We start from the raw sequence: 12,618 nt of genomic DNA, 5'->3' as shown, positions 1-12,618 counted from the left end.
GCCAAGTACGATGCAGGGAGTGGGGCCACCATCGGGATCTCCAGTTGTCCCAACGTGGGCTCCGCTATGGTGTGGGCATCCGTTCATCCGAGTGCAATTCCCAGTAGCAGAGACCACTCTGACCGATGTCCAGTTTCAATCCCCACCGGGAGACCACCGAGCAGGGGGCGCCCCGTCGTCAGCGACGATCCTCCAGTCTATCGGATCCGGCCACGGGGACAAAGAGGTCCGGGCGCCATGTTGGGTCACACTCCGCAGTTCCCTTAACTGCGATTTGCACCGGGTCACCGCTCGTGCCGATCACGCTGGGGGCCCCGGCAGGTCTCCGTTGGGCCGGTCGCCAAAACATGGGGGTCGGGGTGCCCCGTAGCCGCCGATTTACAGGATAATCACGGGCTCAGTCCCGGAGCCGAGCTCTCAGGCGACCATCGCCATCGGCGCCCAAGCCACGCCAATAAGTGAGTACTCATGATAAACCTTTGGACGTCTTATGTGATAAGCAAAGATTTTTAATGACCCTTTAATTCTTAGTATTTATTTTCCTTTTTATTTAACCTTACGTCTGACTCCTAATAGTCCTAACTATTGGGGAATCCTTAAAGGGGCCATCAGATAAATAATGCAACAATAGCTCTGAAAGCCCAACCAGGAGTCAACAAACAAAGCAACAATCTAGAATGGCAATTCTTGAAAATTGTTAGAGATGCAGGACTAGGCAAAATTAATGTGGGTTTTCCTTTACACTAGATAGCCCATTTGAGGAACCTGAACCTGTGTGAACATGTGTAGACTCTAAAGGAGGTCCTAGTGGACCGAAGTATGTGACTTGAACATTTACCAGTTATTATATTTCAGTTTGACCCTGAAGGTTTTGGTTAGGTTTCTTTTATTGACATGTTAGCAATTTCTCTAGTTTACTTTTTTCCTTCATTTTAGATATTTGGTGAATGATTTATCTAAGGAACTTCTATTCCAACAACCCTCACTAGGCCTGCCTGTACTACTTCCAAAACCTAAAGCCAGTCAACTTCTAGTCACTCTGCAAATCAGTGAGTGCTCCTAGCAAGACTGTTTTGAAAAAAGGATCCCCTACCCTAAGATTCGGTTGACTTCATTTTCAAGCACCAACTCAAAGGCTTGTGATTTAAGTCAAAATCTTGCTGTCTGCCTGCTGCCTGTATTCTCAATGGGCAGGGGACCTTAGTGAAGATTAACCAGCTTGTCTATGCAGGACATTCTGGTATTAAATCTGTTAGGAATATGTCTGCTTGTTAAGCCTGTTAAGTTTTGGTGTTTGCCAAACACGGTTGTTTACAGAAGACCAAAGCCCATAGCATCTTGAGGGCTGTTGCGTGTGTGTGTGTGTGCGTTTGCAGGATAAAGCAGCCCAGAGGTTCTGAGCACATGTCCTCTTAATACAGAACTAATGAGGAATATATCATCTAAAATTTCTGCACACATTACGGTAGAGGTCTGGAAATATATCTAGCTGCAAAATGCACGGTTATCTGCAAATAGGAACCTTAAAAGACCCAAAACTTGACAACTCTTTTTTTAACAAACTGCACTATGTCATTCGATTCTGAGTCTTTGATTCGTCTTCTGAAAAATGTTATGCATGGCTATAAGAGAAACATTTTAGAAGTTTAAATGTTTTCATCTCCATGACTGAATCAAAGTGGAAATTAAGTTGCTCTTAACAAAGGGTATTGCTACTGCTGAACAGTTTCTCAGAGAACAGCAATTCTTAGAATAACATTTTGTCCCTGATTATTCTATTAAAACAAGTAAAGAGTTAAATGTCTTATATTTTATTTTGTTCTTTTACTGTAGATGGACAAAAAGAAATGCACCTGCACAGTGGAGGCGGAAAGACAGACAGAAACAGCACACAGAACATTTGCGCCTTGACAATGATCAGCGAGAGGTAAAAAAAAAAAGGAATTTAGTCCTGATATTATTGAAATTATTATTAGCTAAAACCTAAACTTTGAGTGCTGTGTTGATCCCAGTCGAATTTGACATACTTGCAATCTGAGGTTTTCAAGATTGTAAATGGCATTTTATGATCATACTAAAATACTTAATGCAATAATGCCATAAGTAAGTGAGACCATTCTGCTATAATTGAGGAGGTGCTTTGCTTAACTTAAAATGGATGTTGGAAATGCTTTGCTATGTTTTTTACTTCTTAAATAGGCTGTACATTACTTTAGCATGTTGATGCTTCTGAAACTGTCTCATTACCAGGATTAGGAAATAGGAAATATACCCACTTTGTCTGCTCATACTAGAACAACAATGAAGGCTAAGAGCTGATTAGGAGTTTGGCTGGTAAATGTTCTTTCTGCCATATTGGCAAACTTACAACCTATACCAAGGTGATGCTCGACAATCTGCCATATTTAGTGCTGCCTGCTAGGATGGCTGAGAAGTATCCACCAAAGTGGCTCTATTTGTGAAAACAGGAGTCTCTTTGATGTTGAAACATTTCAGTGAAAAATCGACTGATGTCCTCCAACTTTAGCAACAATTCTGCCAGTTTATCCCTGCACTTGAACTGTCCCACTGCCCACCCTTCTTACTATTTTACCTAGGTTTTTCGGGACATTAAAATCACCCTCTCCTGAAAGCCTGCCACCATTTCCATGGATGTCTGTTATGGATTTTCATGAGACACAGTGGTGGCAAGTCAATCCAGATAGGGTGGCTGTTCTGAAGCTAGCAATGGCTTAGTGAAATCATTTGCCATTTCGGTATAGTGTCGAAGTAAGATGTGTCTATCCTTGCGTGAAGAAGGACAAACCTGAATGATTACTTTAATTAGACCGCTCCCAAGACGGACGTCCAATATTGGGCACAAAAGGAGCATTAAGCATGATTAAAGGCCTTGGACATACCTGTAGTGACAGAGAAGATTATTAGGAATTTGGATATTTAACCGAATGGTCTTTTAAAAAAAAAAGTTGATTCTAATAAATTAATTATGCAGATACATGGTAGAAAAACTTTGAATCACTAGCGAGCCGATGAATGTTAAAATTAAGTGTAAATACATGATAGACTGTGCAGGCTGCTAACCCAATTGTCAGAAAGGGTTCACAAATGGAATAGTAATACAGCTAGAGTTGTACTTACAGTTTTCTTTAAACATTCCCTTTGACAGATGTCCTCAAAAACACATTATATTTTCCTACTCAAGTTAAGTGGGCTGATCCCCATTATCTAGAATGTGAAATAATTTGGTGCTTCTCAGCTGGCACTTAACCAAGGTCTTGGGCCATATATAATGTAGGTTTCCCTCACAATTAGACATTAAATGAATAGACTGTGATAGTCTACTTGTATACAGGCATGAATGTATTGCTGGCTGTGTGGAATGTTTTGTATATAGTGTATTGCTGTATATCCTAAGTTTATCATCACAGTGCTCACATTTTTTAGTTTGCTCTCTTCTTCCAATGTCATGTCCTGAATTTGGCATACAAATCCACATCAATGTTGGAAGTCCATAACTCACGCCTTCCCCTCTTACCTAAATCTTGGTGTATGTCTGCTTGTTTAGTGGCCATTATCTGCACCGCCACCAAAATCTTACATCGGTACCTACTCCTCTGCCTGTGCATGAGTGCACACACATCATCAGTCTGACCACCTTCTGTTCTATGAGTAGGGCTTCCCATCACATCGCCTAATCCTTTTTTTACTCTTGCCTGCCTGCTAAGCAAAGGTTGGCTCCAAAACACTTACTCTGTTCACAAGGCTCTGTACTAGTGCAGCTCCTAAGCATCTCAATAAGAATATGTGCTTCCTTAAGACCCGATCAACAAATTAAGTTAGGCTTCTTAAAACCACAAAAGTCCCTAATCCATCAAAGCTCTACCTTTTGGAAAGCTTTGCCTTTTTGCCAGGGAACTGATAGCTAAAAAATATTGTAAACTCTTAAAGAATTAATGCTTTTGTCATGCCCTTGGCATAGAACTAGTTTTAATCTCCTTATGCTTGCTGCTTCTATTTCCTTTCTTCATTTCCCACGTGCTTTGTCTTTACTTTCTGTACAAAACTAATAGATAAACTAAAGTAACTTAGAAAAGGTACTCAGAGCGACTTTGGTACCTTGATCTAGCAATTGGAATTGCACATGCTGCCCTGCTTGCTGCCTAGCTTCAGCCTCAGTACCTACCAACTGACCTTCCAATTCATTCAGTGGGATCAAATGTACAGTGTATTCCACAAGGGTACTGAAACATGCACAGCTTTCCCTGAAAATTGGAATGTTGGAATCTTTCCTTGAAAGAGTAATCTCCTGTCTGTTGTTGTTCTCATTGTCTCGAGCTGCTACGTAACATATCTATACATACAGTTCTTGCACAGAACACATTCCTTGAAATTTCTTCCAAAGATACTACTTTTGAGGTCTGCATTCATGTCATAAGAACAAGTGCCACATTTGTGGTTCATTTTCAGTTTGGTTTTTAAACAAAAGATTCCATGTTGGCAGAAAGCTACTCGACTCCAAGGACTTTGCAGCACGTAAACAGCAGGTAATAACTTTAGTGACTCGACCTAGTGACCTATGAAAAGAAGGCCTTCTGCAACAACAGTTCATTTTCTAAATTGACAGCTCTACCAGTGGTCCCCTCAAGATGCAATGAAGGCCTAACTCCAGGATTAGTGGCTCATATAGAGCTGGTCTGTAGTGTGGCATCATCAACAATTTGAACTATGGCTGGTAGTGTGCCTACTTCCCAGTCCCAAGATGCACTTAAGTGTGACCCATAAGTTGAACAATTTATGATAATGAGTTTAGAAATGATATGCTAACGGATTAGCTGCTGTTGGTTGTTTTTGTAATGATGATGGCTTTACATATTATGCTTCTCCATTAATAATGCGATTGTAGGAAGCTGGCTCTTTATATAATATACAAAAAAGAGGTATATTGTGTAGTGAGTCCAGGTATCCCTTGTGAGTGTACAGGGCTTGGTTTAACATTCTCAAGGTGCTCTTTTTGTGGTTGTGTGGTCGAGTAGCCTTAGGCATATCAACGAGAAGTTTAGACATTTGTTGCATATACACAGTCAATAAATGATACTCAGACACTTCATAAGGAGATCCACATCAATACAGAAAAATAACACATATTGGTATACCATTTTTGACACCAAGAACTTTGTTATTGGGTAAGTACTTTTTAAAATAGAAGTTTTGAAGAAAACACTTGTATTGTCTCTAATGGGGTAACGGTATCCTATGAGGAAAAACACATACTGGATACAGGTACTTAGTAGCGACTTACAGGACCAATCTTCTGGAGTTAATGTAATTATGGGGTAAGGTCCAAGGCTGCACCAACAGGTCACCTCGGTAGGCTCTCGGTAGCGTCAGGGTGCAGAGCTGCTTTTCGGCGTCGAGTGGCTGGTTGGTTTTAATTGGGAACGGTCCTAGGAGAAAGAGGCTGCAAGCTGAGACTTGGGGGCCAGTCCGGTAGAGCCCACAGGGGGGCTCGGCCCTTGAGATGCTTGGGCACATAGGGACATCGCCGAACTACTTCTTCTCGGGTTATGGGGCTTGGGTAGTGGTGCTTTTAGGCGTCCGGTCCGTGCAGCATGAGACCCTTGCATTGAGAGGGCATGCGCAAAGAGGCTGCAGGCGGCGACTGGAAATCCAGTCTGGGCAAACACAAGGTGGGGTTTGACTCTGGAGGGCCTCTTTGACTCTGGGAGGCATGGGTGCAAGTGTGCTTTCCGGGGTCAGGTTTTTGCGGTCTGGAGTCCTTTTGGTTCTTCTTGGGTGCCTGCAGGGTGCAGGGAAGTAGTGTTGCTACTCCACAGGAGATGCTGGTTGCTCCTTCAAGTGCTGGCTCTCCTCCAAGGCTTTTGGAGGCAGAGCAGCTGCAGGACAAGTCATCTTTGGTGAAATTATTGGGGACAGCAGACAGGCTGGCATGGTTGGCGCCAAGACAGTTGCTGCTCCTCAGTTTTTGCTCTTCATGGCTCTTCAGTGTCCTTCTTTTGAGGTCATCAGAATCTGCTTTCCTGGTACCAGGAGCTCCCCTAAATACTAGATTTAGGGGCTCTAAGGGGTGTGGAGGGTGGTAGCCAATGGGCTACATACTTTGGGGTCACTACACCCCCTATATCACCACTTCCTTTGGGAAGTGGGCATAACCTTGTCCCAGAGTTCCTAATTCTGCCATCACCAAGATGGCTGAATTTTCTTAAAGGGAAGCACATCAAGAAGCTAACCTTAGGGGTTTGACTGGCCTGGCAGTTCACCACGCCTTCCTGCATTTCTAATTGTCCGCCTGTCCTGGTGCCAATATGGGCCCCGGGCAGGGGGTTGGCATTTACCCTGGCTGGGGAAAGGTGGCAGAGGCCTTTGAAGCCTCCTGCCTTAATATGCTGATTATTTAGCCATCCTGTCTAAGTGACCACACCTCAGGCCAGAGCAGGCATTGTTTCTGCTCTCAGAGAGTGTAGGCTGTCACTTGCCGGGGGTCATAAACCTGTCTGTGATTGCAGGCTGGTTAACACCAGTCAGCCAGCACACTAGAGGCTGGTAGATTTTTAGGGGGCACCTCTATGGTGCCCTCTGGGTGCATGTATTAATAAATCTACCACTGGAAACAGTGTGGGTTTATTAATACAAGGAGTTTGATACCAAATACCATAGATTTAATACAGCCATCATGTAGCTGGAGAACTTGTTTTTACCAGTGTCCAACACATGTACTTAAAATGGCTTCCATGTTCACTTGTGATATCTAAGAATTGACTTAGACATCACAGGGGCTTCTCTGCTCATGCAGATATGTCCACACAGGTAGTATAGTGCACCCTGCCTTAGGGCTGTAAGGCCTGCTGTAGGGGTGACTTACCTATGCCATATGCAGTGTCTTCAGGAATGGCACACAGGGTTAGTGTCCTTACACTAGGTACCAGGGTACCATTTACTAGGGTCTTACAGGGGGTACTAAAGCTATTGCCAATTGGTGGAACAATTGTACAGTTCAGGGAAAGACACCTGGTACTTAGGACCAGTATAGTAGGAACCCAGTGCACTTTTGCCAAAATTGCATCAAATACCAAAAAGTGGGGGTGACCATGTCAAGAAAAGGCACTTTCCCACAGTGATGTAATCTCATAAATCCACAAAATTACCATTTGCACCAATCAAATCAAATTGTACCATCCAATGGTTTCAAAGAGCCAGTGCATTTTGGGCCAAACAACCCATCATTTATTTTTGTATTGGTTTTCACAAGATGAACTATATAAGTCTATGCCAGTTTATGGCAAAGAATAAATATTTTAGACAGAAAATACAGTTTGAACATGTTTGCGCGTTTAGCATTTAACATCAGGGATGAGCTCATAATGATACAAATGTCCATGGTGTCTGCGATGGTTGCTGGGTTGTAAGAGCAGTGAATCATCACATCTGTGTAAACCGCTGGTTGAATAACGGGTTCGGTCAAGAGATGGGTAGGCGGGCTGGGCATTAGTGGCAGAGTGTGTTGAGCAAGGTTGGCATTGTGACAAAGGTGGGCAGGCTAGCAGAAAAGGTCGTATTAACCGCGTGGAAGCGAAGAAGGGGGGACTGCAGGTGAGTGGGGTATCTGTAGCATTGCATGTAGGGAATGTGCAGCATGGTCATGGCCAAAGGTCATCATTATCTGTTTCCTGTTTGAAGTGGGTGAGTAGGGTGGCTCATGGAGGGGAGATAGATAGCCTGCCCAGGTGGTGTAGCACCTCGTAACAGAGGTCATCTTCCTCCGCTGCTCCCCATTTGCACATCGCTCTGTGCAATGCCACTACAGGGGGGGTTAAGGAAGAGCGCCAGTGAAGTGTAAGTTTGCGCTTGGCGAGCAAAAATAAAAGGGCCGCAAAACAGGTGCGTACTTTGTGTTGTTTCTTACTCCTGAATAAGCCTATGGAACAAGCTTCTCAAGTGTAAATGTCCGGTAGATCAGTGACCTTCCGCAGGGAGGCATGGACCGGGTGAAAATAAGCTTGAAGGGCAGGATAGGACCAGAGCATGTGCATGAGAAATCCGAGTTGGAGACTTGGTAGCACAGGCAATCAATCTGTGTTTTGGGAAAATAGCGGACCCTCATCAGCCAGGCTAGCTTGATTCCAGTGGCATAGTGAGCACAGGACCGACGTCTGGGCATACCCGTCCCACTCGGGGTGACAAATGCAAAAGCAACAATTGATGGACAGAATGCTGAACAATGTCAAACATTCACTCCCAGGACAGAGATCTGGGACTAAATCCATCTGTTTTTTTGCTCACCATGCCATTCCAGTTTGGACCCAGCCACATGCAAATCAGTTGCTGTGCCACTGGATTTAAGCTAGCCCCACTGATGAGGAGTGGTACCACAAAACTAGTCCCAGGATGCTTGTTTCCGGTCCAGGGAGGACCTTGCCTGACAGTTCGGGCTGGACTGTTCCCATGGGGAGCAGGGTCAAGACTGTTTTACATATGGCTGGGTCCAAACTGGAGTAACATAGTGAGCAAAAGAACGATGGATTTAACCCAGATCTCTTGACTGGGGGTTAGTGTTTGATAAGTTTCAGCACTTCGTCCATCATCTTGTTGTGTTTCCTATGTTCACCCTAAGTGGCCTAGTGAGTTCCCAGAAGTGGGTCCCTTGCTCGCTGTCCCACTGGATTCAAGCTAGCGTGGCTAATGAGGGGTGATACCCCAAAACTGTTCTCAGTATGCTTGTTTCTAGTCCAGGGAGGACTTATCTGGCAGTTTGGGCTGGACTGTTCCCATGGGGAGCAGGGTCAAGACTGATTTGCATATAGTTGGGTCCAAACTGGGGTGGTACGGTAAGCAAAAGAACAATGGATTTAACCCAGATCTCTTGACTAGAGGTGAGTGTTTGAAAAGTTTCAGCACTCCGTCCATCGTCTTGTGTTTCCTATGTTCGCCCTAAGTGGCCAGGGGTATGCCCAGATGTGGGTCCCTTGCTTACTGTGCCACTGGATTCAAGCTAGCTCAGCTGATGAGGGTATGACCTGGATTGGCAGTTCAGGGTGGACTGTTCCCATGGGAGCAGTGTCAAGACTGATTTACCTATGGATGGGGTGGCATGGTGAGCAAAAGAACGATGGATTTAACCCAGATCTCTTGACTGGATGTGAGTGTTTGAAAAGTTTCAGCACTCTGTCCATCATCTTTGTTTGCCCAAAAAATATGATGCCATTATGGTCCACACTCAGTAAGTGAACTGGCCTAGTTTAAATAACATGCATAACTACATGGCTCACAACATCGAATTCAAAATGTCAAAACTAAAAAAAACAAGATCGGCAACATTCAAGAAAATCAAAACTGATGTGGTACATCAGTAACGCCTGAATACAACACATTCAATACTTCATTTCTGTGTGTGAAATATACATTTAATAATAAACAGGACTATTTCAGCTTATCATTCATGCCATTCGGTTGTATGGTTTCCAGTCTTTTTATTCAAAAGAATTCCGTTTGCAAAGGTTTTTTGTGATTGTCAACCCCAAGCTTGGGTGTTACCACTTCCACTTTCTTAAACTGCAAATATGATTTACTGTGCCCTCCATCAATCCAATTAGAATTAGGTCTTCTGTTTTAAATTTCTTCACGTTTCACTCTTTTTTTGCCACATTCTTGTCATTCCCGCGCACCAGACATTCAGCAGCAGCATTTATTATGGTGAGGGGCAGTCTTTTTACAGTTTCTTGGGCGGGATGGACCGTTTACACAGGTGGCCCATCCGGGTTACTGGTTTTTATTTTCTGGGTGACCACAAGCGGCAAGTGAGGCCATAGAATACGTTGCTTGCATTGTTAGAAATTATTAGGATAGAATAACTTCGGCAAGTGCATGTGTACTTTTCAATGGCTTGTCTTTTTTGCATGTCAGAGTTTACGTGAATCTTCACCTGTGCACATAATGTTACATTTGTAACTGACACTGCTATATTGTTAATCGCTACATTTGCATATTATAGAGGCACACATTTTAATCTGTGCATGTAAGGGCACACTCTTCACTGGCGCCAGCTAATTGTTAATCGCTACCCTGCTTTTGCCATGTTGAGGCACACTCCCCACTGGCGCCTGTTAATTGGTAATCGTGATGTTTCTAATTTTGAATGTAGAGACTTTTTACTCACATTCATCTCTTTTAGTCACTAGTTTATCTTTCACTGCGCACAAAAATAGAAGGGGAGCATGTTTCTGTTTAGTTTGGTATTCATATGAGCATAGATCTACGCTTGTTAAGCCCATGCAAATAGAGTATTAATGATGGCATTGACCAACCATTGAACTCAACATTGGTTTTCGTCAATTAATTTTGTTTTGAACCATATCACAGAGGTTACTGCATGCATCCTTGTTTGTTCAGTCAGATGTAAATACTGCGGATTAAGCGTTGAATGCATGTTGTACTCCGAGGTTGGTTTGTATTTCACACGATCACGTTCGAGATGTTATTTTCACTTTGAGAATTTTGATGATATGGTCACATTGGCACCATTGATATGACAAACTTTAGTTTTTATACACTTGATTTGTGCCTGTCACGGGTTGAAGTGGAACCTGGCTCACTGCAATATTTATTTTGTTATTGGAATAAATGTGGTTCTCATGGTGCTGTACTACTATTTGTTTTGTTGTAGTTACCCCTGATGAAGGGTTGTTTGGCATAAAATGCATTTGGTCTTTGAAACCATTGGATGGTACAATTGAACTCGATTGGTGTAAATGGTCATTTTGTGGACTTATGAGATGACATCACAATGTTAATGGAGAAGCATTATATGTTATGCAATCATCATTAAAAGAACAACCAACAGCAGCTAACTAGTTTGCATATTATTCCTAAACTCTTTATCATAAATTGTTCAACCTACAGGTTGCACTTTAATGCATCTTGGGACTGAGAAGTGCACATACTACCAGCGATAGTTCAAGTGTTAATGGTGTGCAAATTGGGACAGTGCAGATACCAAGACAGCACATAAAATCAGAAAAAACTTTTGCAGTATTTGAGAATACAAATTTGAGTGCACTTACGGAACATTGTTTCATTGTCTACAATTGGTAGGTAATCTGACTTCCAAACCCGAGTCCCACTGTTCATTTAGTAAAAGAACAACACAATAGAAAAGTATCCCAAGATCTACCCTATGACACAGGAGGATGGTTTAGCCAGGTGCATAAGTGTAGCTAGACAACTCTACCTTCTCTTGGCTGCCCAAAAGGTTGGAATACAATAATGGCAACAAGGCTCTGTACTAAAATGGCACACATAAAATTGGGAACATACTTAAGTATAACCAAGTTTAGAAGAATGTTGAGAAAGAGGTAACTTAGAAAATTAGCAGCTGAAAACAGTTTTTGAGGATCACACAATAGCTCTAAAAATCAAGATTCACCAAAAACTAGACTAAAGCAGTCTGGGCTTCTTAGACTGGGAGGCCTAATCAAAGCCTAATCAAAGCACAACACTACTAGAGAATGATAACTCTGTGTTTGTTTTTGGTACCCCGAACTAAATACCTAGCTTTAAAAGGATTCAGCTAAACTAAGGTTCCCTATTAAACAGATTCCTTTTATAAATTCAAACCAATGGGAGTATTCAAAATCTCTAAATCATGTTTCGTCTTGTAGACGACAAAGGGATAGGTTAGTATAATACATTAAAATGAGGAAAATGTGCATACATGGTATTTGAGAACTTTGTTTAGTAGGGAGTCGTGATTGCGAATGTGTGGAGATTATAACTGGGTGTTTGTAAAATTTGAGGTGAGAATGTGTATACAAGTAATTACCAGAGGAAGTAGACATAGTGCCAAGGAGCTACAGAGGTGAGCTGCCATGGAATTTATTGTGTGACATTTTAAAGTTCATAAAACTGTAGGTTCAGATAATTTGTTAATCTAACATCTCATGCATTTTCAAATTTCTTATTGCATATCTTTCCAGATGTGTCTAAGGCCTTTGTTGCATTCATTTGGATTTTGAAATTGCTTCAATCTAACCAACACTAATTTAACTTATTTTATTTCTGTTTTTCTTTCGTTTGCATGCATTTACTGCTCCCCTTGTTTTGATTCACATTGGCTCCTTTGGTTTGCATCTATGCTTGCATTATTGTCACGCCAGCTTTGGAAATTTCCCCTGACAGCACTTCAGTTACGATTATATTTACACTGGAGCCAACATGATTGGCCTCTGCAATCGTCTATAAAGTCTGTGTCCAAGATTTATCTGGTACAGTATTTCTTATATTTCAGATTTTAGTTAGTTTTCTTATTGTTTGTTACTCAAAATTAGTGATGGAAAGGTCATTACTAGAAAAGAAAAATACAACATGAGTTCATTACCAAGTATCAGTAGTTTTTTCCATATGTTTTTCTCTCTTTTGAGCTGCAACTGAATTTGTTCACAAGAACAATATCCTAAGCAGTGACATTTAAGAGGGTACATACCTACTACTATATTCCCAGTATAAATGTGACTGTTATACTGTTAAAAATAAAACACAATACACCGGGAAGCCAAAAGTCTAACTTGCGTTTAATGCAAAATAGCTCTCATTAGAAAAGGGGTAGTT

At 42.2% G+C, this 12,618-nt stretch overlaps 1 protein-coding gene across 4 annotated transcripts in view; it reads left to right on the top strand.

Annotated features, from left to right (window-relative positions):
- Window positions 1–12,618, top strand: part of DENND5A (DENN domain containing 5A) — a 299,668-nt gene that overhangs the window by 112,863 nt on the left and 174,187 nt on the right. For all 4 annotated transcript variants that reach the window (XM_085648154.1, XM_085648156.1, XM_085648155.1 and 1 more), the window contains one exon: window positions 1,834–1,927. In XM_085648154.1, coding sequence (XP_085504280.1) covers window positions 1,834–1,927 — 94 coding nt within the window. The remainder of the gene's footprint in view (window positions 1–1,833; window positions 1,928–12,618) is intronic.

Source organism: Triturus cristatus, chromosome 3_2, assembly GCF_964204655.1.
Source record: "Triturus cristatus chromosome 3_2, aTriCri1.1, whole genome shotgun sequence".
Classification (NCBI taxonomy): Eukaryota; Metazoa; Chordata; class Amphibia; order Caudata; family Salamandridae; genus Triturus; species Triturus cristatus.
This window is presented reverse-complemented; position numbering and strand designations above follow the sequence as displayed.